Genomic DNA, 26,514 nt, shown 5'->3' with positions numbered 1-26,514 from the left:
TGAGCTCGTAGTCCTATGTGTCCCGTTATGATACCAATAGCTATACTTACCTCGTTCTTTCTTCCTTTCAGTAATAGCCTCGTCTTATTACGAACTGGATCCCCCCATAGGCTTTTCGCTGGCCTACCGACCGTTTCGCTGTTCCGCAGTATTCGTCGACCACGCCCTTAATTCGGACCGCGTCGATCCGAAATGCTTCGGGTTAACCAAGTTTATTGAAGGCAGTCCTTTGCCAAATCGTCTGCTCTTTCATTCCCCTTTACTCCGCTATGACCCGGCACCTAAACGATGCAGCCATTCTCGGAGAAGGCGTTAATTTCCTTCTTACATAGCAAGACGATTCCTGACCTTCCGTCCTGGTTGTTATTACCCTGATGGGCAGTTTACTGTCCGTAAAGTGTTCATACTGGACGTTCTCGCGTGAGCACCACACCACCTCACGCATTCCGTGATTGCCCGGATCTTTGCCTGCAGAAACGTATTATGGTTAGACAGCCGAAAACAGATCTCAGTCCTTGGGTTCTAAATTTAGATCCCTATGTCTTCTAGCTTTAATCCATTTATATAGCCTGATCTCCCAGATGGTAATACCAGAGTTCTTTCCAAGAATGTGCCCCTGGCGGTAGAGTCTCGCTCACGACCTCAAGTGTTATCACCGATCAGAAAACTCTTCTAATCCATCCGAATTTCCTATCGTCGCCTCGATTATATAATGGTATGACCTACCTACCCTATCCTCTATCCATTCTCCCACCGCCTGTAGTCTCATAGTCGCAGTTTCTGCCTCACATTTACAATGTATGTTAATGGTTCGGATATCTAGAATAATCTCCAGTGTCCTAGTGGACGTGGTCCTCATCGCTTTGCCTGTGCGAAGACAACATGTTCCCTTTCTGCGAAAGTCTTCCCTACTTTCTGGGAAAGTCTTCCTGACATGCTGGGAAATAACCCAGGCTTTCTGGGAAAGTCTCCCCGGCTTTCTGGGATAGTCTCCCCGACTTTCTGGGAAAGTCTACCCGACATTCTGGGAAAGTCTCCCCGACTTTCTAGGAAAGTCTCCCCGACTTTCTAGGAAAGTCTCCCCGACTTTCTAGGAAAGTCTCCCCGACTTTCTAGGAAAGTCTCCCCGACTTTCTAGGAAAGTCTCCCCGACTTTCTAGGAAAGTCTCCCCGACTTTCTAGGAAAGTCTCCCCGACTTTCTAGGAAAGTCTCCCCGACTTTCTAGGAAAGTCTCCCCGACTTTCTAGGAAAGTCTCCCCGACTTTCTAGGAAAGTCTCCCCGACTTTCTAGGAAAGTCTCCCCGACTTTCTAGGAAAGTCTCCCCGACTTTCTAGGAAAGTCTCCCCGACTTTCTAGGAAAGTCTCCCCGACTTTCTAGGAAAGTCTCCCCGACTTTCTAGGAAAGTCTCCCTGACTTTCTAGGAAAGTCTCCCCGACTTTCTAGGAAAGTCTCCCCGACTTTCTAGGAAAGTCTCCCCGACTTTCTAGGAAAGTCTCCCCGACTTTCTAGGAAAGTCTCCCCGACTTTCTAGGAAAGTCTCCCCGACTTTCTAGGAAAGTCTCCCAGACTTTCTAGGAAAGTCTCCCCGACTTTCTAGGAAAGTCTCCCAGACTTTCTAGGAAAGTCTCCCCGACTTTCTAGGAAAGTCTCCCCGACTTTCTAGGAAGGTCTCCCCGACTTTCTAGGAAAGTCTCCCCGACTTTATAAGAAAGTCTCCCCGACTTTCGAGGAAAGTCTCCCCGACTTTCGAGGAAAGTCTCCCCGACTTTCTAGGAAAGTCTCCCCGACTTTCTAGGAAAGTCTCCCCGACTTTCTAGGAAAGTCTCCCCGACTTACTAGGAAAGTCTCCCCGACTTTCTAGGAAAGTCTCCCCGACTTTCTAGGAAAGTCTCCCCGACTTTCTAGGAAAGTCTCCCCGACTTTCTAGAAAAGTCTCCCCGACTTTCTAGGAAAGTCTCCCCGACTTTCTAGGAAAGTCTCCCCGACTTTCTAGGAAAGTCTCCCCGACTTTCGAGGAAAGTCTCCCCGACTTTCTAGGAAAGTCTCCCCGACTTTCTAGGAAAGTCTCCCCGACTTTCTAGGAAAGTCTCCCCGACTTACTAGGAAAGTCTCCCCGACTTTCTAGGAAAGTCTCCCCGACTTTCTAGGAAAGTCTCCCCGACTTTCTAGAAAAGTCTCCCCGACTTTCTAGGAAAGTCTCCCCGACTTTCTAGGAAAGTCTCCCCGACTTTCTAGGAAAGTCTCCCCGACTTTCTAGGAAAGTCTCCCCGACTTTCTAGGAAAGTCTCCCCGACTTTCTAGGAAAGTCTCCCCGACTTTCTAGGAAAGTCTCCCCGACTTTCTAGGAAAGTCTCCCCGACTTTCTAGGAAAGTCTCCCCGACTTTCTAGGAAAGTCTCCCCGACTTTCTAGGAAAGTCTCCCCGACTTTCTAGGAAAGTCTCCCCGACTTTCTAGGAAAGTCTCCCCGACTTTCTAGGAAAGTCTCCCCGACTTTCTAGGAAAGTCTCCCCGACTTTCTAGGAAAGTCTCCCCGACTTTCTAGGAAAGTCTCCCCGACTTTCTAGGAAAGTCTCCCCGACTTTCTAGGAAAGTCTCCCCGACTTTCTAGGAAAGTCTCCCCGACTTTCTAGGAAAGTCTCCCCGACTTTCTAGGAAAGTCTCCCTGACTTTCTAGGAAAGTCTCCCTGACTTTCTAGGAAAGTCTCCTCGACTATCTTGGAAAGTCTCCCCGACTTTCTTGGAAAGTCTCCCCGACTTTCTAGGAAAGTCTCCCCGACTTTCTAGGAAAGTCTCCCCGACTTTCTAAGAAAGTCTCCCCGACTTTCTAAGAAAGTCTCCCCGACTTTCTAAGAAAGTCTCCCCGACTTTCTAGGAAAGTCTCCCCGACTTTCTAGGAAAGTCTTCCCGACTTTCTAGGAAAGTCTCCCCGACTTTCTAGGAAAGTCACCCCCACTTTCTAGGAAAGTCTCCCCGACTTTCTAAGAAAGTCACCCCGACTTTCTGGGAATATCTCTCGACTTTCTGAGAATGTCTTCCCGACTTTCTGGGAGTCTTCCTAACTTTCTGGCAAAGTCTCCCCGACTTTCTTGGAAAGTCTCCACAAAGTTTTGCAAAAGTATCAAATTTACTAACTGTTACTTAAAAAATAAACTTTTGTAAACCTTTTTTTTAAATCTGTTATGACACAAATTCTTTTCTTCTGTTTGAGCTGTGTATGTTTCCATTCATGACTAAGTAAGTTAAAAAATTAAATGAGAATACACTTTCGTGTTGGTTAATTAAAGCCATATCCATTCATTCCCATGTTCTCAAATTTCTGCCCATGCAAGCGAGACATTGAAGCGCCGGCAAAGCATAAACAATTTCATTTTTACAACGGCAGTTGTGATCGAACTATTCGATCGTACGGTTCATAATACTCGGTCTTGTTCTGCTATTACCGGCATTCAATTGTTGTTGGTTTTCGTTTTTAAGACTCTGTGCTTGAAAAAATGTGCGATCGATTGTCTTATAATTAAAACAGATATTGCTTTGAAGATAATAGGCAAAACGATATGGTTTTTAACGATATGATCTGCAAATATTAGCTTACTTCTCCTGCTCCCCGCCTCGTCAACCCTATAAAATAACAAACAAATAAATGAGATTGTACCACGAAAGCCCATTTAGTGGGTCGATCATTCGCACATCAAACACAGTTGAATGAATGCAATTGAAATTAATACTTGAGTGTAGAAGCTACAACAACGACGCCACATTTTATTGAAAAAAAAGAAAAACAGTAATCGAAATCATAATAAAAAAGATGTTTAAATGATTTATGATTGAATTGAACAGAACTCAACGTCAGTCAGACATACAGTTCGACACATTTAGTTGCCTTTCTTCTACCTCTTTCTCTCTCTCTCCAACAAACCTGGGCCCATTTGCCCCATTGTGATTTTGAAAAAATTTGGAGATATTGTTCTGAGTTTGTGGTGTTGCGTTGTCTGAGTCGGCAGTGAATGCGCGCGCGTTTCCTTTTTTTGTGTGCTATTTTATTCTAAAGCCAACGGACAGGCAGCCGGACAGACAAACTTACAAACGCAGTCTGGCTACAATATTGGGTCAAAAGAAAGTACTCACATATCCAGCAGTGCCGGTAAGACCTGATTACTCACCGAAATGAAATAAAAAATACAAGAAAGAAATTTGATATGTTGTATGTAAGAACTAAGATTTAGTTGACAGTGTCGTCAGACTACACTAGTATACCAAGAAGGTGTTAAATATACCTTTTTTGGATAAGAACATTTAATAAAAAATTAAATATTATTTAATTTTTTAATGAAGCCTTAAAATAGGTTTATTTGACAGTTCTACAAAGGAAATTTGTCAAATAAACCTATTTCAAATCTACCTTAAGTTTTGTGAACACCAGTGTTAAGTTTTGTTATTCACAAAACTTAATGCGGATTTGAAATAGGTTCATTTGACAGATTTCCTTTATATAACTGTCAAATAAACCTAAAGCTTCAATTCGTTTTGTGAATAAAGCTTTAAATAGTTGAAAAAATTATTTTTTTTTGAAAAAAGTTTGGTAACAGCAAAAGGAATTCTACTGAAAAGGAAAATACTTCAAACTAGAAAATTTTTCTCAGCTTACTTCTCCGCAGGTGAGAAAGTAGCTTTAAGGATGTCTCAAAAAGGCCTCCTTATTCCCAGTAGGCTAGTCGTCATCATACGTCACAATTTTGACACCACTTTGTTTGCGTGACAATAATAAAACTCTACCCTACACCACTACTGTGGTACAGGGTATTATAACTTAGTGCATTTGTTTGTAGCACCCAAAAGGAAGAGAGATAGACCCATTGATAAGTATACCGATCGACTCAGAATCATTTTCTGATTCGATTTAGCTATATCCGTCTGTCCTTCTGTCTGTCCGTCTGTCCATGGTCGCAGTTTTCATCCGACCGCCTTCAAATTTTGTACAGGCATGTTCTTCGGCCTACAGACAAAGCCTATTGAAATCAGAAACAAGTAAAAAGGCATTAAGTTCGGCTGGGCCGAACTTTGGATACCCCACCTCGGGTATATATGTAAACCCCCTTTCGTCACAATCCGGTGAAAATTGGATAACTTATGCACCCAAATTCAGCACGGATGTTGAGTGGTCTAGTAAATATAAGTCACTGTTGAATTTTATTTTTCATATTTCAACAAAATCGGGTAATAAATTAAGCTTTTATGAGCTTCAGACCCTTAACCGGCATATCTATCTATATGACAGCTATATCTAAATACAGTCAGATCTGAGCCATTTTTGAGTCCGATGTTGGGAGGCGTAAAACTACTCACTGTTTCAAATTTCAGCAAAATCGGTTCAAAAATAAAGCTTTCATGGGGTTCAGACCCTTTATCGGGAGATCGGTTTGTATGGCAGCTATACCTTAATATAGTCCGATCCGAACCATATTTAAGACGGATGTCGGGAGACCTAAAACTACCAACTTTCAAATTTCAGCAAAATCGGATAACAAATAGAGCTTTTATGAGCTTCAGACCTTTTATCGGCAGATCGGTATATAGGGCAGCTATATAAAAATATAGTCCGATCTGAACCATATTTGGGTCCTATGTTGGGAGGCGTAAAACTACTCACTGCTTCAAATTTTAGCGAAATTGGTTAAAAAAAAATTTTTATTGGCTTCAGACCCTTTATCGGGAGATCGGTCTATATGACAGCTATATCTAAATATAGTCCGATTGGATCCATATTTAGGTGAGATGTCGGGAGGCTCAAAGTAACCCACTGTTTAAAATTTCAGTGAAATCGGGTAATAAATAAAGCTTTTATGGGCTTCAGACTCTTTATCGACAGATCGGTATATATGGCAGCCATATATATAAATATAGTCCGATCTGAACCATATTTGGTTCAGATGTCGGGAAATCTTAAGCTATTCACCGTTCCAAATTTCAGCGAAATCGGATAAAAAATAAAGCATTTATGGGCATTAGACCCTTTATCGACAGATAGGTCCGATCTGGCCCGTTCAAGAACTTTACCAGGGTGCATCAAAAAGACGTATCTGTGCCAAATTTCATCTCAACATCTCAATTTTTGAAGGCAACAGACGGATGGATAGACGGACAGACACACGGACATCGTTAAATCGTCTTAGAATTTTACGATGATCCGAAATATATATACTTTGTAGGGTCGGAAATTGATATTTCGATGTGTTGCAAACGGAATGACTAACTGAATATACCCCATATCCTATGGTGGTGGCCATAAAAATCGGTTCATGTTATGTTCGAACATGTATATGTTCGTCCGATTTGCAGTAATAATGCAATGAAATGATAATTTTTTAACCGATTCTCTCGAAATTCGGCAGGAAAGATTTTCTCTTGACTCTCGTGGTTTTCATTACTGGTGGATTTCATTGAAATCGGTTCAGAGTTAAATATATATATATATATATATACATATATATATATATATATATATATATATATATATATATATATATATATATATATATATATATATATATATATATATATATATATATATATATATATATATATAGTGCGATTTTCACTTCTATGGTCACTCCAAGCGCATTTATTGAACAATCTTCCCAAAACTTTGTACAACGCTTTCCTCGACGACTTCCACAATATATAAAAAATTTAGTCGAAATCGTTTCAGATTTAGATATAGCTCCCATATATATGTTCGTCCGATTTGCAGTAATAATGCAATAAAATGGTCATTTGTTAAGCGATTCTCTCGAAATTTGGCAGAAAGGATTTTCTTATGACTCTCGACGTTAATGGTGATTTTCATAGAAATCGGTTCAGATTAAGATATAGCTCCCATATATGTATATCGTCCGATTTCCACTCCAAGATCCACTGCAAGCGCATCTATTGACTAATCTTGCCAAAACTTTGCACAACGCTTTCCCCGATGACTACCACATTATCTGAGAAGTTTGCTCGAAATCGGTTCAGATTTAGATATAGCTCCCATATATATGTTCGTTCGATTTTGAGAAATATTACAATAAAGTGCTCATTTGTTAACCGATTCTCTTGAAATTTGAGAGGAGGGATGTTCTTATGGTTCTTGATATTATTGGTGAATTTCATAGAAATCGGTTCAGATTTAGATATAGCTGCCATATGTGTATATCTCCCGATTTTCACTTCTAGAGCCACTGCAAGCGCATTTATTGACCAATCTTCTCAAAATTTTGCAAAACGTTTTCCCCATTGACTACCGCAACTTCTTAGAAGTTTGCTCGAAATCGGTTCAGAATTAGATATAGCTCCCATATATATGTTTGGCCGATTTTGAGAAATATTGTAATAAAGTGCTCATTTGTTAACCGATTCTCTCGAAATTTGGCAGGAAGGATTTTCTTATGACTCTCGACATCACTGTTGATTTTCGTAGAAATCGGCCCAGATTTAGATATAGCTGTCACATATGCATATCGCCTGATTTCCACTCCAAGAGTGGATATATTGGCCAATCTTGCCAAAACTTTGCACAACGCTTTCCGCATTATCTAAGAAGTTTGCTTGAAATCGGTTCAGAATTAGATATAGCTCCCATATATATGTTCGTCTGATTTTGGGTAATTTGAAATAATGTTGTCATTTGTGAACCGTAGTTATTACACTTTGAACATATTTGCTTAAAATTTAATACGGATTGTTAAATAATTCCATCCCATCTGAAAACTTCCGCCGAGGTCCATCAAAATTGGTTCAGAATTGAATATAGCTCCCACATTGTACTTATATGGAAGGTGTAGGGTATTATAAAGTCAGCACCGCCCGACTTTTGCCCTTTCTTGCTCACTGGTTCACCATAGCGTAGAGGTTAGAATGTCTGTCTTTGACGATTAACGCTTATAAAGTGTGTTATCTTTTTGGCAACACTGGTTTAAACAGCTCACGCACGTTTCTTGTTTTGTTTCGCTGTCAAACATCTTCAGTTTTGTTTGTAATTTAACCATGACTCGTCTTACAAACGAACAACGCTTGCAAATCATTTAATTTTGTTATCAAAATGCGTGCTCTGTTAAGAATCGCGCATCTGCCATTTTTAGCTCAATGGGTATATAAATAAGCAGAATTGTCGATTTTGGAGCGATGATCAGCCAGAAGCATTGCAACCAATACATCCAGAAATTCACAGTTTGGTGCGGATTTTGGGCTGGACCGTGCTTCTTCAAAAATGATGATGGGACCGTTCGAATGGTCGCCTAGATCGTGCAATTTAACGCCTTAAGACTATTTTTTGTGGGGCTATGTTAAAGCTCATGTCTATACAGATAAGCCCGGTTCAATTGATGCATTAAAAGACAACATCGAAGGCCGGTATCTCACGAATGTTGGAAAGAGCATGCCAAAATTGGACTAAGCGGATGGACCATTTGAGGCGCAGTCACGGTCAACATTTGCATGAAATAACCTTCAAGCATTAAATTATATGAACCGTACTATCGATTCAAAAAAAAATTTCGTAAATTTTTCTGAATTTTACGAGTTTTTTTTTTTGAAAAACTTTTCTGTAGCTCTTAAAAAATCACCCTTTATATTCTTGATCGTCTTGACATTCTAAGTCGATTTAGCCATGTCCGTCCATCTGTCTGTCCGTTCGTACTCGTGTCCGTCTGTCTGTGGAAATCACGATAGCGGTCGAACGCGTAGTGCTAGCTGCACGAAATTTTGAACAGATACTTTTTATTGGTGTAGGTCGTTGGGGGTTGCATATAAAGTGGTCCTTCGACTTGACGTTTGAGTTCTTAGAAGCTGCAATCATTATGCGATTGGGCTGAAATTTTTGCACATAGTTTTCCGTAACAACAGTCAAGCCAAGTATGGTCTGAATCGGTCAATAACCTGATATAGCTTCCATGTAAACCGATCTCTCGGCTTGACATCTTGAGCCTCTAAAAGCCGTAGTTGTTAACCGATTGAGCTGACATTTTTTCACGTAGGGTTCTGTTAGGACTTCCAGCAAACGTGGCAAGTGTGGTCCTAATCGGTGTATAATCTGATATAGCGCCTGTAAAAACCTTACTTCCGATTTGACATCTTCAACCACGATGGGGCTGAAACGTAGTGTTCGGCTACGACTCCCAAATCCTTTGTGTAAACTTCTACCAGAATTCATGGCGGTGGGTTTCCAAAATTCCGCCCGGTCGAACTTAGCTTGCTTTTATTTGTTTTAATATAGGAACCAACAAATAGGTTAGGTTAGGTTCAAGTGGCAGTCTACCATCAGACACACTTAGACGTTTTCGTCCACACACAGAAAGTGTTCTATAGTCTCTTCTTCCTCGATATTCCTACTGCTGCTGCCAAAATCGTTGCTGGCAACCTTCAGTCTGTCAGCATGTTTTCCGATTAGATGGTGACCTGTCATGACGGACACAATGACTGAGACATCTGTTCTAACCAATGACAGTAAAGCGGTAGTCCTCTTCAAATCTAGATTTGGTTTAGTTTTGGAATGCTCACAGCCCCCTTTTTGTGACCATCTACCATTCGTTGTCCTTCGGGTTTGGTCCTGAAAACTTAGCTTACATGTTGCTAGAGGCATACCCATAGATTTTAGTATACCTGTAATGTGTAGGATAGTTCCTAGTCTCGCAAGCTCGTCCGCTTTACAATTCCCTGGAAAGTCTTTGTGGCCCGGTACCCAGAACAGGTTAATTTTGAACTGTTCAGCCATGTCGTTGAGAGATCTGCGACCTACGATGGCGGTTTTTGTGTTCAGAAATACGTTCTCCAGGGATTAAATGGCTGCTTGGCTGTCTGAGAAGATATTTATGCCAATCGTCGTAATGACATTATATCTTAGCCATTCCGCCACTTTCTTAATTGCAAGGATCTCAGCTTAGTACACACTGAAGTGGTCGGGTCACCTTTTTGATCTTCTAGATCTTAAGAGTACACCCCAAACCCCACCTGGTCGTTTAGTTTTGGAACCATCCGTAAAAAAGTCTATGTAACTTCTGTTACCAGGGATATCGTAGTTGCAATAGGTTCTATCAGGAAAGTGGTACAGTACTTTTATACCCTCCACCATAGATGGGGGTATACTAATTTCGTCATTCTGTTTGTAACTACTCGAAATATTCGTATGAGACCCCATAAAGTATATATATTCTTGATCGTCGTGACATTTTATGTCGATCTAGCCATGTCCGTCCTTCTGTCCGTCCGTCTGTCTGTCTGTCGAAAGCACGCTAACTTTCAAAGGAGTAAAGCTAGCCGCTTGAAATTTTGCACAAATGCTACTTAGGTAGGTTGGGATTGTAAATGGGCCATATTGGTTCATGCTTTAGTATAGCTGCCATATAAACCGATCTTGGGTCTTGACTTCTTGAGCCTCTACAGGGCGCAATTCTTATCCTATTGAAATGAAATTTTGCACGACGTGTTTTGTTATGATATCCAACAACTGTGCCAAATAAGGTTCAAATCGGTTCATAACCTGATATAGCTGCCATATAAACCGATCTTGGGTCTTGACTTCTTGAGCGTCTAGAGTGCGCAATTCTTATCCGATTGGAATAAAATTTCGCACGACGAATTTTATTATGACTTTCAATAACTGTGCCAAATAAGGTTCAAATCGGTTCATAACCTGATATAGCTGCCATATAAACCGATCTTGGTTCTTGACTTCTTGGGCGTCTAGAGGGCGCAATTCTTATCCGATTGAAATGAAATTTTGCACGACGTGTTTTGTTATGTATATATATACCGATCATGGGTCTTACCTTCTTGAACCTCTAGAGGGCGCAATTCTTATCCGATTTGGCTAAAATTGTGCATGACGTACTTTATTCTTAATTTCAACAACTGTGCCAAATAAGTTTAAAATTGGTTCATAACCTGATACAGCTGCCATATAAACCGATCTGGGATCTTGACTTCTTGAGGTTGCAATTATTATCCGATTTGCCAGAAATTTTGTTCGACGGATCCTTTCATGACCATCAACATATATGTTTTTTTTTGGTCTAAATCGGTGTATAGCCTGATACAGCTCCCATATAAATCGATCTCTTCATTTTACTTCATGAGCCCCCAAAGGGCGCAATTCTTATTCGAATTGGCTGACATTTTACACAGGTCTCCAACATATAATTTAATTGATCTGATCTAATAGCAGAGCAAATATTTTCTTTTATCCTTTTTTTGCCTAAGAAGAGATGCTGGGAAAAGAATTCGATAAATGCGAACCATGGTGGAGGGTATATAAGATTCGGCCCGGCCGAACTTAGCACGCTTTTACTTGTTTTTTTTTTGATTTGTTCAATTTACAACAATCCAAATTTCATTAGGATAACTTTTTCCTAACTCGAGCTAGAGTTGTTCTAAGATAGTTTTTTTTTCTGGGGCATTTATCTAACGATTCGGCGTTAATGGATTAATGCGTTTTTACTTCTTTTGATTTGCTTTCAATTTCAAAATTTCAGTAAAAATTCCTCGTAGAAATTTCATTGAAACTTTCTTAGAAAATTGGTTGCAATTGACCTACATACATATTTTGTAAATATTTTTTTTCAGGGAAAAATTTTCATTTGGTGTCAAACAGTTTCAACACTTCAAATCGTTAATGCAAGAATCAAATCATATTACATATCATTTTGATTTGTTTCTGTATTTGGATGAGAAAATGCTTTTGAGTTGTTTCTGTATTTGGGTCAGAAAATTTTTTTGGTTCTATTCTTCTATTGGTTATTGCTTTTTCACGGCTAAAGCTTTATGTAAAGAAGATTTGAATTTGCCAACACTTGTTTATTATTCCGATTGTTGATACATACGATTCGGGGGTCAAATCGCCAATTAATGCAATAAACCAAAAAACCCCAATTGTTGGTTCTACGAATTTGCCCAACTATTACCTCAAATGGATTTTGTGTATGTGTGTTTTTTTGTGTTTCTATGACCAAGTCTGGCATATTTAAACTTTTGTTTAACATTAAAAATAAGCGCTGCAATTATACGATATTTAGCTATTTTAATTTTGGGTCAAAAAATGTAGCTGATTTTTTTGTACAGGGTCTTTATCACTATCGCTCTTAATTAGATTTAAATGCAAAACATATGGAGTTCACTTTACGATCAATTGTGAAGGGGGAAACACTTTTTGGGTGCGAATAGCGATGTGGAATTAATTCTCCTATGGTTCGAAAGAGAAACATTGACGAAATTCTAATAATAGAAATTTTATGCTAAGGGATTAGAAAACCAGTAAGGAAGGGCAAAAGTCGGATGGAGCCCTACACCACAGAGTATACGTAATACTTTTAATAGGTAGCACTTATATCCAAATTTAGTCAGACTTTAATTTTGCATACCTCTTGAAATATCGAATAGAACCTTATACGATTTTCTTGCGATGGTACGAAAATTGTGGTTTCTACAGCCTTAAAAGTCGAAACGCATAAAATATATATATGGGAGTTTTATCTAAATCCAATTTGATGAAATTTTGCACACGTATTGGGATGTCAATTAAACCATCTCATGAAAAATTTTGTAGAGATCGGACCAAAATTGTGACTTCTACATCCTTAAAAGGGCATATTGGATAAAAAATATTTATGGGAGCTATATCTAAATCTGGACCGATTTTTATGAAACTTTGCACACATATGAGGACGTTGAATAAAACGGCCCGTACCAAATTTTGTAAAGATCCGACCAAAATTTAGGCTTCTACATCCTTAAAAGGCCATATCGGATAAAAAATATATATGGGAGCTATATCTAAATCTGGACCGATTTTTATGAAACTTTGCACACATATGAGGACGTTGAATAAAATGGCCTATGCCAAATTTTGTAATGATCCAACCAAAATTGTGGCTTCTATATCCTTAAAAGGCCATATCGTATGGAAAATATATATGGGAGCTATATCTAAATCTGGACCGATTTTTATGCAACTTTGCACACTTATGAGGACGTTGAATAAAACGGCCCATGCCAAATTTTGTAAAGATCGGACCAAAATTGTGGCTTCTACATCCTTGAAAGGCCATATCGGATGAAAGATATATATGGAAGCTACATCTACATCTGAACCGATTTTTATAAAACTTGGCACACATATAAGGACGTTGAATAAAACGCCCCATGCCAAATTTTGTAAAGATCGGACCAAAATGTGGCTTCCACATCCTTAAAAGGCCATATCGGATGAAAGATATATATGGGAGCTATATATAAATCAGATTCGATGATGATGAAATTTCGCACACATATTGGGACGTCACAAAAAACACTTCATGTCGAATTTGGTACAGATCGCACCAAAATTGTGACTTCTACATCCTTACAAGGGCATATCGGATAAAAAATATATATGGGAGCTATATCTAAATCTGGACCGATTTTTATGAAACTTTGCACACATATGAGGACGTTGAATTAAACGGCCCATGCCAAATTTTGTAAAGATCGGAAAAAAATTGTGACTTCTACATCCTTAAAAGGCCATATCGGATAAAAAATATATATGGGAGCTATATCTAAATCTGGACCGATTTTTATGAAACTTTGCACACATATGAGGACGTTGAATTAAACGGCCCATGCCAAATTTTGTAGAGATCGTACCAAAATTGTGACTTCTACATCCTTAAAAGGCCGTATCGGATGAAAGATATATATGGGAGCTACATCTAAATCTAAGCCGATTTCAATAAAATTTTGCAAGCATTTTGGGTCGTTAAAAAAAACATTTCGCGCCAAATTTTGTAAGGATCGAACCAAAATTGCGGCTTCTACAGTTTTAAAAGGGCGAATCGGATGAAAGATATATATGGGAGCTATATCTAAATCTGGACCGATTTTTTTTTTCAAAATCAATAGCGTTGTCCTTGGACCAAAAAAATTCATTTATGCAAAATTTAGTGAAAATCGGACAACAAATGCGACCTGTACCTTGATAACAAGAATACATGGACAGACAGACAGACGGACAGATGGACATAGCTAAATCGAATCAGGAAGTGATTCTAAGCCGATCCATATACTTATCGATGGGTCTAGCTCTTATCCTTCTTAGCGTTGCAAACAAATGCACAAATCTATAATACCCTGTGCCACAATAGTGGTGCAGGGTATAATGAATGGACCTACTTGGGCAAAACTAACCACAAGATTTGCAATCATGAGTTAAATATGCTACAAATAGCTGTAGATTTGCAAATTCCGTTGATTTATTTTGAACAACCTTTGATTTACGTCCACTATCTTGTAAGTTACTAACAAGTAAAAGAGTGTCAAGTTCGGCCCGGCAGAATCTTAGGAACCCACCATCATGGATTCTGCAAAATTTATGCAAAATAAATTTGGTTAAAGGGCATAATTTTATTCTATATGCCAAACTTTTGTCAAAACAGCAAAAAATAAAGCTTCTAGGAACCGGACAAGATGATCGAGAAACCGGTTTACATGTGAGCTATATCAGGTAAAACACTGATTTAGACTGTATTTGGTAAATTTGTTGGAAGTCTTAACAGAACACCGCATACAAAATTTCAGCCAAATCGGACAAAAATGCGGCTTGTAAGGACTCAAGAAGTCAAATCGGGAGTTCGGTTTATATGACAGCTACATCAGGTTATAGACCGATTTGGATCGTATTTGGCACAGTTGTTGAAAGTCATAACAGAATACTACACACAAAATTTCAGCCAAATCGAACAAAAATTGCTGCCTGTAAGGGCTCAAGAAGTCAAATCGGGAGATCGGTTTATATCGTAGCTATATCTAAATCTGAACCGATATGACCTATTTGCGATCCCCAACGGCCTATATCAATATTAAGCATCTGTGCAAAATTTCAAGCGGCTAGCTCCACGTGATTTCAACAGACGGACGGACCTTAAGGGCTTGTAAGGGCTCAAGAAGTCAAATCGGGAGATCGGTTTATATGGGAGCTATATCAGGTTATAGACCGATTTGGACCGTACTAGGCACAATTATTGAAAGTCATAACAGAACTCTGGATGCAAAATTTCAGCTTAATCGGGTAAACATTGCGGCATGTAAGGGCTGAACAAGTCAAATCGGGAGATAGGTTTATATGGGAGCTATATCTAAATCTGAACCGATATGACCCATTTTTAATCCCCAACGACCTACATCAATAATAAGCATCTGCGCAAAATTTGGCTAGCTCCACGCGTTCGACCGCTATCGTGATTTTGACAGACGGAAGGACGGTCGGACGGACATGACTAGGTCGACTCAGAACGTCGAGACGACCAAGAATATATATACTTTATGGGGTCTTCGACGAATATTTCGAGGTGTTTCAAACGGAATGAATAGTTTAGTATACCCCCATTCCATCGTGGGTATAACAAATAGGCTTTGTCTTATTTTGTGGTATAATGATTTGTGAGTTTTCAATTTTTATACCCACCACCGAAGCATGGGAGTATATTAATTTTGTCATTCCGTTTGCAACACATCGTAATATCCATTTCCGACCCTATAAAGTATATATATTCTTGATCAATGTAAAAATCCAAGACGATCTACCCATGTCCGTCCGTCTGTCCGTCTGTCAGTTCAAATCACACAACAGTCTTTAAAAATAGAGATATTGAGCTGAAACTTTTCACAGAGACTTTTGTTTGTCCATAGGCAGGTTAAGTTCGAAGATGGGCTATATCAGACTGTATCTTGATATAGCCCCCATATAGACCCATCCGCCAATTTGAGATCATAGGCTCATAAAAGTCACATTTATTATCCGATTTTGCTGAAATTTGGGACAGTGAGTTGTGCTAGGCTCTTCGACATCTTTCTTTAATTTGGCCCAGATCGGTCCAGATTTGGATATAGCTGCCATATAGACCGATCTATCGATTTAAGGTTTTGGGCTCACAAAAGACGCATTTATTATCCGATGTCGCCAAAATTTGGAACAATGAGTTAAGTTAAGCCTCTCGACATACTTCTGCAATTTGGCCCAAATCGGTTCGGATTTGGATATAGCTGCTATATAGACCGATCTTTCGATTTAGGGTTTTGATCCCATAAAAAGCGCATTTATTATCAAATTTCGCCAAAATTTGGGACAGTGAGTTATGTTAGGCTCTTAGATATCCTTCTTCAATTTGGCCCAGATCGGTCCAGATTTGGATATAGCTGCCATATAGACCGATCTCTCGATTTAAGGTTTTGGGCCCATAAAAGGCGCTATTATTATCCGATTTCGCCAAAATTTGGGACAGTGAGTTATGTTAGGCTCTTAGATATCCTTCTTCAATTTGGCCCAGATCGGTCCAGATTTGGATATAGCTGCCATATAGACCGATCTCTCGATTTAAGGTTTTGGGCCCATAAAAGGCGCTATTATTATCTGATTTCGCCAAAATTTAGAACAGTGAGTTGCGGTAGGCTCTTCGACATTCCTCTTCAATTTGGTCTAGATCGGTTTAGATTTGGATATAGCTGCCATATAGACCGATCTCTCGATTTAAGGTCTTAGGCCCATAAAAAGCGCATTTATTGTCCGATGTCGCCGAAATTTAGGACAGTGGGTTGTGTTAGGCTCTTCGATATCCTTCATCAATTTGGCCGAAATCGGTCCAGATTTGAATATAGCTGCCATATAGACCGATCTCTCGATTTAGGGTTTTGGGCTCATATAAGGCGCATTTATTGCTCGATGTCGCCGAAATTTGGGACAGAGTGTTGTGTTAGGCTCTTCGATATCCTTCATCAATTTGGCCGAAATCGGTCCAGATTTGAATATAGCTGCCATATAGACCGATCTCTCGATTTAGGGTTTTGAGCCCATAAAAGGCGCATTTACTATCTGATTTCGCCAAAATTTGGGACAGAGTGTTGTGTTAGGCTCTTCGATATCCTTCATCAATTTGGCCGAAATCGGTCCAGATTTGAATATAGCTGCCATATAGACCGATCTCTCGATTTAGGGTTTTGAGCCCATAAAAGGCGCATTTACTATCTGATTTCGCCAAAATTTGGGACAGAGTGTTGTGTTAGGCCCTTCGATATCCTTCATCAATTTGGCCGAAATCGGTCCAGATTTGAATATAGCTGCCATATAGAACGATCTCTCGATTTAAGGTTTTGGGCCCATAAAAGGCGCATTTTTTATCCGATTTCGCCGAAATTAGGGACAGTGAGTTGTGTTAGCGCCTTCGATATCCTTCTTCGATTTGACCCAGATCGGCTCAGATTTGGATAAAACTACCATATAGACCGATCTCTCGATTTAAAGTCTTAATTAACCCCATAAAAGACATATTTAAAATCCGATTTCGCTCAAATTTGTCACAGTGACTTTTGTTAGGTTATTCGACATCCATGTCGTATATGGTTTAGATCGGTCTTTTTTTTCTGCAAAATTGAACAATGCCTTGTACTTATTAGACCACTCAATATCCATGTAGAATTTGGTCCAAATCGGACCATATTTCGATAAAGCTGCTATGGGGCATACATTTTGTATTTTTCACCGGATTCTGACGAAATGTGGTTTATATATCGAGGTGGTGGGTAACCAAAGTTCGGCCCGGCCGAGCTTAACGCCTTCTTACTTATTGTTTTCTAAAGTTTTGCTTTTTTTTGAGCCACTGTAAAACTTTCCATCTAATATGTGTTTTGACACTTGATCATGAACTTGACACATTGCAAGACGACAACTACACCAGTTGTTTGTTGTGATATCTGCTCAATTCAATGATCTGGACAATTTAATTTTGTTCCACTAGACAATTGTGATGATAATCTGATCTAGAGAGTAAGCATTAGAATTTAAATTGCTGCAATTGCACAGAGCTAAACAATAACAACACCAACAGAAAAAAAGCCGCAAAAAAGAAAGAATCACAAACCAAATGTAAGAGATGCAATGTAAGGTGTAAATAAAACACATTAATAAGCAACAACATGAGTGCATGCACATAGATATTTAAAACTATTTCTTTATCTGGTAATCTGCCGAGAATCAAAATAGATGTTCCGCATTTCCGTATCCGCATTTCTTAGAAAGCCATGCCAGGCTAGGCAAAATAAACAAAGCGACCGGTGTCAAAAAGAAAAATGATTGAATGAATACCACAAACTTGTAAACTGAGCTACAGAATAAAAAGTAAATGTTCTTAAGGTTCTATAAAAATAGTCTGACACATGCCAAGAAATCTTAGTTTCAAACTGCATTGGAAGTGAATCAGTTTCATTTGGAAGAGCAAAAAATCTGCTTAAAATAAAATTATTTCTTTTTTTTTCAATAGTTGCTCTCATTTCAATAGCTAGTGGGACCCTAACATTGCAATGCATTCATTTTTACGTAGCTTGGGCTGGTTTGTATTGTTGGTCATCGCCCTGCTGTCGCTGATCCACCAGAATGGGGCCGAGGCAAAGCGCACCTTTGAAGTTGACTGGGCCAACGATAGATTTCTCAAAGATGGTGAACCCTTCCGCTTTATTGCCGGTTCATTTCATTATTTCCGTGCCCATCCGGATACTTGGCAAAGGAAATTGAGAACAATGCGTGCAGGTGGTTTAAATGCTGTTACAACGTAAGTCCAAGATTAGGAATGTCTGAGTGAAATCCTGTTTAAAGGATTTTAAACACACGCATGTGCCAGCTTCAAATGAGTTTTGCATTTAACTTTACACGTCTAATTTGTTTAAAAATGTTTTTTTTTTCAGCTATGTCGAATGGTCCTTGCACAATCCCAAGGATGGTGTTTATGTATGGGAGGGCATTGCCAATTTGGAGCGTTTCATTAAATATGCCATTGATGAGGATTTGTTGGTCATTTTGAGGCCAGGCCCCTACATTTGTGCCGAAAGAGATTTTGTAAGTTATGGTGGCCCCCCCCCCCCAGTCATCTCAAACAAATTTATTATTAATATAATTTATTTTTTATTTACATCCAGGGCGGATTTCCTTATTGGCTGTTGACAAAATATCCCAACATACAGTTGCGTACTTCGGATATAAGTAAGTATTCATTAATGTATAATAATGATAGAAATCTCTGAGGAAAATAGACAGACAGGGCAGAGAGATGGACATTTTATTCAACAGTTCATTGTAAAATAAATAAGCAAAAGGTGGGAGTTTGGGGTTGCTAAAGTTTGAGGCTTTTTGTTTTGTGTCTGTACCTATGTCAGTCTATGAATTTCATTTGACAAAATTGTCAGACATTGTTTTGTTAGTTTAGACAGCTCCTTGCTGTGAGCTTTACTTTATATGCTTGACTAGCTGGTTCATTTTATTTCTTTACTCATTAACAAGTAAAAAGGTGTTAAGTTCGACCGGGCCGAACTTTGGATACGCACCACCTCGGGCATATATGTAAACTACCTTTAGTTATAATCCGGTAAAAAAATGCACTATTTATGCCCCCATAGCAGCTATATCGCAATGAGTTCCGATTTGGACCAAATTCGACACGGATATTCAGAGGTCTAATAAGTACATGTCATTGTTCAATTTTGTAGAACAAAATATTGGTCTTTTTGCTAGCCATATCCAAATATAGACCGATCTGAACCACATACGATACGGATTTCGAAAAGCCTAACACAAGTCACTGTGTCAAATTTCAGCGAAATCTAATTATAAATGTGCCTTTTATGAGGCCAAGACTTTAAATCGAGAGATCGGTCTATATGGCAGCTATATCCAAATCTGAATCGATCTAGGCCAAATTGAAGAGGGATGTCGAAGTGCCTAACACAACTCACTGTCCCAAATTTCGGCGAAATCGTACAATAAATGCGCCTGTTATGGGCCCAAAACCTTAAATCGAGAGATCGGTCTATGGCAGCTTTATCCAAATCTGGACCGATCTGGGCCAAATTGCAGACAGTTGTCAAAGAGCCCAGCACAACTCACTGTCCCAAATTTCGGCGAAATCGAACAATAAATGCATCTATTATGGGTCCAAAACCTTAAATTGAGAGATCGGTTAATATGGCAGCTATATCCAAATCTGGACCGATCTGAACCAAATTAAAGGAGGATATCGAAGGGAAATCAGACAAGGAAATCAGACAATAAAGCGCATTTTATGGGCCCAAGACCTTAAATTGATAGATCGGTCTATATGGCAGCTATATCCAAATCTGGGCCATATTGCAGAAAGATGTCGAGGGGCCTAACTTAACTCAGTGTCCCAAATTTCGGCGACATCGGACAATAAATGTGTCTTTTATGGGGCCAAAACTTTAAATTGAGAGATCGGTCTATATGGCAGCTATATCCAAATCTGAATCGATCTGGGCCAAATTGAAGAGGGATATCGAAGGGCCTAACACAACTCACTGTCTCAAATTGCGGCGAAATCGGACAATAAATGCACCTTTTATGGACCCAAAACCTTGAATCCAGAGATCACAGCTATAACCAAATCTGGACCGATCTGGGTCATGTTGCAGAAAGATGTTGAGGGGCCTAACTTAACTCACTGTCCCAAATTTCGGCGACATCGGACAATAAATGCGCTTTTTGGGGCCCAAAACCTTAAATCGGAAGATCGGTCTATATGGCAGCTATATCCAAATCTGTACCGATCTGGACCATATTGCATAAGTATGTCGAGAGGCTCAACTTAACTCACTGTCCCAAATTTTGACGACATCGGACAATAAATACGTCTTTTATGGGCCCAAGACCGGTCTATATGGCAGCCATATCCAAACCTGGACCGATCTGGGCCCATAAAAGCCACTGACTGTGGCTTTTATGGGCGAATCGGTCTCACAAAGGAAACGGTCTTCATCAAGGAAAGGTGCAGCAGATTCGCTACGGAACGCATGTTGGGATTCTTAAACAAGCAAAACCAAGGTTTGGTAGCCGAGAAACAGGGAGGAGGAGGAGAAGAGAACTCTCCTTGTGGTGGGCATGGATCAAGTCTCAGTGACAAGTTTGGCTAGACTAAAGGCATGGCGTACTAAGGGGGCAAGGCTGTCTTTTTCAAGATTGGCAAGTCTAGGATAGACAAGGATCCTCATATTGAGACATTAGGCCGTGCAGTGGCAAGTGACTCAATGCTGCCTAACGAACAGCGGGCCAACGACGAGAATATCACCAACTCTCTCAATGTTGTGAAGAAGAAGGAGAGGCAAAGATCCTAATATTAAAATAAAATGTAGTGCAGGGACAAGAGACTGAATACAGCATAAAGAACAAGGAGCCAACGATGGTACTATCACCGACTTTCTCAGGATTCGGAAGACTAAAATATTTAAATATCCTAATATTGAAACATCGGCAGTGCAGGGACGAAAGACTCAATACCGCCTAACGAGCAGAGGGCTAACGACGAGACCATCTCTCAATGTTGGCAAAACAATGCACCCCAGAGTTGATGAGACAGGTAGACGGTGAAGCATACCTGGCAACACTTTATCTTACTTTCGACTCTCCGACACTGTCACCCACGTCGGAGTTGCAACGGCTGGTGAGGAAGGCAAAACCGACAGGAAATGAGGTACTAATAGGGTGCGACGCAAACTCTCACCACATTTCGTGGGGTAGAATCAAAGTTAATAAGCGTTGGCAGAATTTTTAAGGTCTTCCAGATGGCATACAACTGGGCTAGACCTAGGGGTCTTAATGTTAACCCAGCGAAATCTGAATTCTGCCTGTTCACGAGGAAGACGAAGGTGGCCAATTTGACGCACCACATTTCCTCAACAAAACGATTGCGATATCTGACAAGGTCAAATACTTAGGTGTGATCTTGGACAGGAAACTGAATTGGAAGTGTAACATTTGGGAGCGTATCGAGAAGTTTCATAGATGTTGGGCACTATGTAGACGACCCGTAGGCTTTAAATGAGTCCGAGAATAGTGCACTGGCTCTACAGGAGCGTGATTGGACCAATACTTACTTACGCCTTATTCCGCCCGATCGCCGCGGAAAGGGTGGCCATTGGTTATTTAAAGGCGCCAATAACCCACCTTGTCATATCAAGCATCATAGGCACTCAGTATTTTTGCAAGAGCCGGTGCCGCCCAGCCTTTCACTGAAACTCTCCGCTCGATATCGCTGATTGTCCGCGACTGCCGTTGCAACTACTCCTTATGGAGCATTCCATTATCCGAAACCTGTGGACGTGCTCAGCAATTAAACACCACACAGATTGGACCTCAAAATTCCAGCCTTGTGGTGCTCACAACTATCCCGAGCGTGGCCGCCTTAGTAGTTTGCTGCACTGTGATGGAGAAAAAGTGTAACCTTACAGGTTCAGAGAACATGTTATCTTGGCATAGGCGGAGAGATCACCACGGCGGAGAGACCACGCTTACTAGGGCACTGTAGATTATTCTAGATATGTGATTCATAGATATACATATTAAGTGTGAGGCAGCCACTGCGGCTATGAATGTAAAGGCGATTGGAGAATGGATAGAGGTAGGAACATGTCACACCATCGCGTTATAGTCGAGGCGACGATAGGAAACCTGGAAGGAAGGAAAGTGGTTTCGAATCGGATATCTGACACGACACTTGAGGACGAGTGCGGGGCACTGCTGCCAGCGGCACAGTTTTGGATTAACAGAATTTGGGTATTATCATCTGGGAGATCATGCTACACAGATGGATCAAAGCCAGAGGGCAGAGTGGTCTACATTGAGAATCTAAGGACTGAGATCTGTTTAAGACTGCCTGACCATAATACGGTCCTGCAGGCGGAGATGGAGGCCACCGTATCGCAGAGGTTAGCATGTCAGCCTATGGTGCTGAACGCCTGGGTTCGAATCCTGGGGAGACCATCAAAAAAAATTTTCAGCGGTGGTTTTCCCCTCCTAATGCTGGCAACATTTGTGAGGTACTATGCCATGTTAAACCTCTCTTCAAAGAGGTGTCGCACTGCGGCACGCCGTTCGTACTCGTCTATAAAAAGGAGGCCTCTCATCATTGAGATTTAACTTGAATCGGACTGCACTCATTGATATGTGAGAAGTTAGTCCCTGTTCCTTAGTGGAATGTTCATGGGAAAAATTTGCATTTGCATTTGAAGGCGGAGATCCGGGCGGATCACGGATCACGGAATGCGTGAGATGGTGTGGTGTTAACGCGATTACGTCGAGTGTGAACATCTTTACAGACAGTAAAATGGCCATAAGGGCAATAGCAACCAGGACGGTAAGATCATGAACAGTCTTGGAGTGTGAGAAGGAGATTAACGCCTTCTCTGAGGATGGCACAATCCGCAACGTTTGGGGGTCGGGCCATAACGGAGTAAGGGGGAATGAATGGGCAGACGATTTGGCGGTGAAGGCCAGAGGACTGCCGTCAATAAACTTGGTTAACCCAAAGCCTTTCGGGTCGACACAGTCCAAGTTAAGGGCGTGGGCGACGAACGTGCACATAACACTGTGGAACAGCGAAACGGTCGGTAGCACGCGAAAATCCTATGGGGAGATCCAGATCATCCAGAAGACGAAGCTATCACTAAAAGGAAGTAAGAAGGAGGTCAGTATAGCTATTGGTATCATGACGTGACACATAGAACTACGGGCTCACTTATGCAAAATCGATGCGGCAAGTGATAGCAGGTGTAGAAAATGTGGGGAAGATGATGAGAGGTTGTAGCATTTCCTATGTCATTGCCAGGCTTTCGCCGCTAAAAGACACCGCTACTTAGGTGGGGACGCAATACCAGATATGAACCAACTTAGGGACGTGGCATGGAAAAAAATTAAGGAATTCCTAACTTTGATTTTTTTCGAGGTTACTTTTTTACACAACCAGTCGATTATTGGCTTAGGTGTATGCCCATAGTGGCATGGACCTAGTTGTGTTGGGTATAAAAAGTGATTAACAGATCAATTTGTGAACCATTTTTTATATATATGATAATTTCATGTTCCTTACCCTCGATTCCTTCATTTCAGATTACCTATTTGAGGTGCGCATTTGGTACTCACAGCTATTTGCCAGAATTTCCACCTATCTCTACGGTAATGGTGGCCCCATCATTATGGTACAGGTGGAAAATGAATATGGATCGTATTTTGCTTGCGATAAGAAATATCGTGCTTGGTTGCGCGACGAAACATTGGGACATGTCAAGGATAAAGCGGTACTTTTTACCAATGATGGGCCGAGTGTTTTGTATTGTGGCCATATTGATGGGGTGCTGGCGACCATGGACTTTGGAGCTACTAATAATCTGACAAATTACTGGAATAAGCTGAGACGTATGCAACCCAAGGGACCGTTGGTCAATGCCGAATACTATCCGGGATGGTTGACTCATTGGGGAGAGGCAATGGCTCGGGTGAATGCGAATGCCATAAAAAATACATTTATGTAAGTCTTAGTAATGATAAATCAAGGAAGTTATTGGGTTGCCCAAAAAGTAATTGCGGATTTTTCATATAGTCGGCGTTCACAAATTTTTTCACAGCTTGTGACTTTGTAATTGCATTCTTTCTTCTGTCAGTTATTAGCTGTTACTTTTAGCTTGCTTTGGAAAAAAAGTGTAAAAAAGTATATTTGATTAAAATTCATTCTAAGTTTTATTAAAAATTCATTTACTTTCTTTTAAAAAATCCGCAATTACTTTTTGGGCAACCCAATAATTAAGCACTATATTTATTTTTGTATTTACATTTTCTAGTGAAATGCTTAATGATGGTGCCAGCGTCAACTTCTATATGTATTATGGTGGCACTAATTTCGGCTTTACCGCTGGTGCCAATGATGGTGGACCCGGACGTTATATGGCCGATATTACCTCCTATGACTATGATGCTCCCATGACAGAGGCCGGCGATACTACCTCAAAATATTTTGTATTGCGTGAAATTATTTCACGCTATTTGCCTTTGCCCAATATTCCGGTGCCACAGCCCATGCCAAAGAAGAAATATGGTATTGTTAAACTGCAGGTGTGCTGTTCTCTACTCTCGAAGGCCGGACGCCAAGAATTGGCCACTGGTCTTGTGCTGGCCGATAAACCCAAAACATTTGAGGCCCTTAATCAATTCTCCGGTCTAGTGTTGTATGAAACATTCCTGCCCTTGACGAAAAGGGATCCTGGTGTGCTGCAAATTCTTGGTCTCCATGATCGGGCTTTGGTCTATGTTGAAAATGATTTTGTGGGAATACTTTCGCGTGAAACTCCCATTTATGAGTTGCCTTTACCTTTGGGCACCGGCAAGAAACTGCAAATTCTGGTGGAAAACCAGGGACGCATAAATTATGGACCCACCACCGATTTCAAGGGCATCATAGGTGATGTGTTGTATGACAAGAAAGCCCTCAACAATTGGAACATGACCAAATTCCCCCTGGAATCCTATGAAGACATTGAGCGTTTGATACAAAAAGAAGGTTCAAAACTCAACGAAATCGATTCCTATAAAATGCTCAACGATGGCCCCACCATATTCTATGGTTCATTTGAAATCAAAGATTTGCATACCAGCGACACCTATTTGGATACCACCGGATGGAGCAAAGGCATTGCCTTTGTCAATGGCGAGAATATGGGTCGCTATTGGCCCATGGTGGGACCTCAGGTCACCTTGTATGTGCCAGCCGAAGTACTTAAGGTGGGCGTCAATTCTATTGTACTTATCGAATATCAAAGTTCATCTGCAACGTCAGAAGTGACATTCACCGATACGCCCAATTTAGATGGTGTGAAAAATTGAAATAGTTTCCAAGGGGCCAAGGGGGACAAGAAATGGGGAAATTGTGTTACAAGTAATTATTGCTTTTATATGATGACTTTTTGTATTTCTATAAGTGTAGTTTTTTGTTTTATCCTTTTTTTTAAATAATAAAATATACCAATCGTTTTATAACCAATAAAACCATCGGCATTGATTTCGTTGAAACCGCACTGAAATATTCATAGTCGTCCTTATGATCATTGCAAAGTTCTTGGCAGATTTAGAGAATGTAAGATTTGTTATTACGCTGTATTATCGCCGGAATATCCACTAAAGGAACATCGGATTCACTTCTCCTAAAACATCAAAAAAGTGCAAATTTTACCCCCAAAGTTCCATTAAGGAATAAGGGGAAAGCTTCTCAATCATATCAATGAGTGTTGTCCGATCCAAGTTTGAGCTCAATAGCAAGGGGCCCACTTTTTTGTAGCCCAGTTCAAATGCAACTTTTCTCCATCTTTGCAGAGAAGTTTTACATGTTCGAGACCTCACAACAATCGTTAGGGGCATAATCACTGCAGAAAAATTTTCCGATGTTCTCAACAGGATTTCAACCCAGGCCTTCAGAGATATAGACAGACATGTTATCTTCCACGCCTTGAATTACGTACAAAATGAAAATGCGATCGCGTAGTTGAGAAGCAAGAAATTTTTGTTTTTGCACTCAATGGTGAGGTTTTTCTTGTTTGAACCCGATGGAACGGATGTTTTGTTATTTCGCTTCGCAAGGATATTCCTCAACTCATAAAAAGTAGTTATTTTTTCGGAAAAGTGTTAA

At 40.3% G+C, this 26,514-nt stretch overlaps 2 protein-coding genes across 3 annotated transcripts in view; one reads left to right on the top strand and one right to left on the bottom strand.

The window, feature by feature from the left end:
- LOC106081794 (tachykinins) overlaps window positions 1-26,514 on the bottom strand; it is an 89,517-nt gene that overhangs the window by 39,504 nt on the left and 23,499 nt on the right. The window lies entirely within an intron of this gene.
- LOC106081793 (beta-galactosidase) lies at window positions 3,400-25,912 on the top strand. The gene is made up of 6 exons (XM_013244002.2): window positions 3,400-4,145; window positions 18,322-18,609; window positions 18,743-18,893; window positions 18,974-19,037; window positions 23,949-24,366; window positions 24,677-25,912. Exons 2-6 carry the CDS (start codon window positions 18,362-18,364, stop codon window positions 25,713-25,715), a joined length of 1,920 nt encoding a protein of 639 aa, XP_013099456.2. The 5' UTR covers window positions 3,400-4,145; window positions 18,322-18,361; the 3' UTR covers window positions 25,716-25,912.

Source organism: Stomoxys calcitrans, chromosome 2 (assembly GCF_963082655.1).
Source record: "Stomoxys calcitrans chromosome 2, idStoCalc2.1, whole genome shotgun sequence".
NCBI classification, from domain to species: Eukaryota; Metazoa; Arthropoda; class Insecta; order Diptera; family Muscidae; genus Stomoxys; species Stomoxys calcitrans.
Note: the sequence above shows the minus strand (reverse complement) of the source record. Positions and strands in the feature narration are given on the sequence as shown.

Excerpts from the sequence above, each read along its gene's own strand:
- LOC106081793 (XM_013244002.2), top strand. The coding sequence starts at position 18,362 with ATGCATTCATTTTTACGTAGCTTGGGCTGGTTTGTATTGTTGGTCATC. Across the intron at positions 18,894-18,973 it reads TTTGTGCCGAAAGAGATTTT|GGCGGATTTCCTTATTGGCT; the intron begins GTAAGTTATGGT and ends ATTTACATCCAG. Across the intron at positions 24,367-24,676 it reads GCCATAAAAAATACATTTAT|TGAAATGCTTAATGATGGTG; the intron begins GTAAGTCTTAGT and ends TACATTTTCTAG.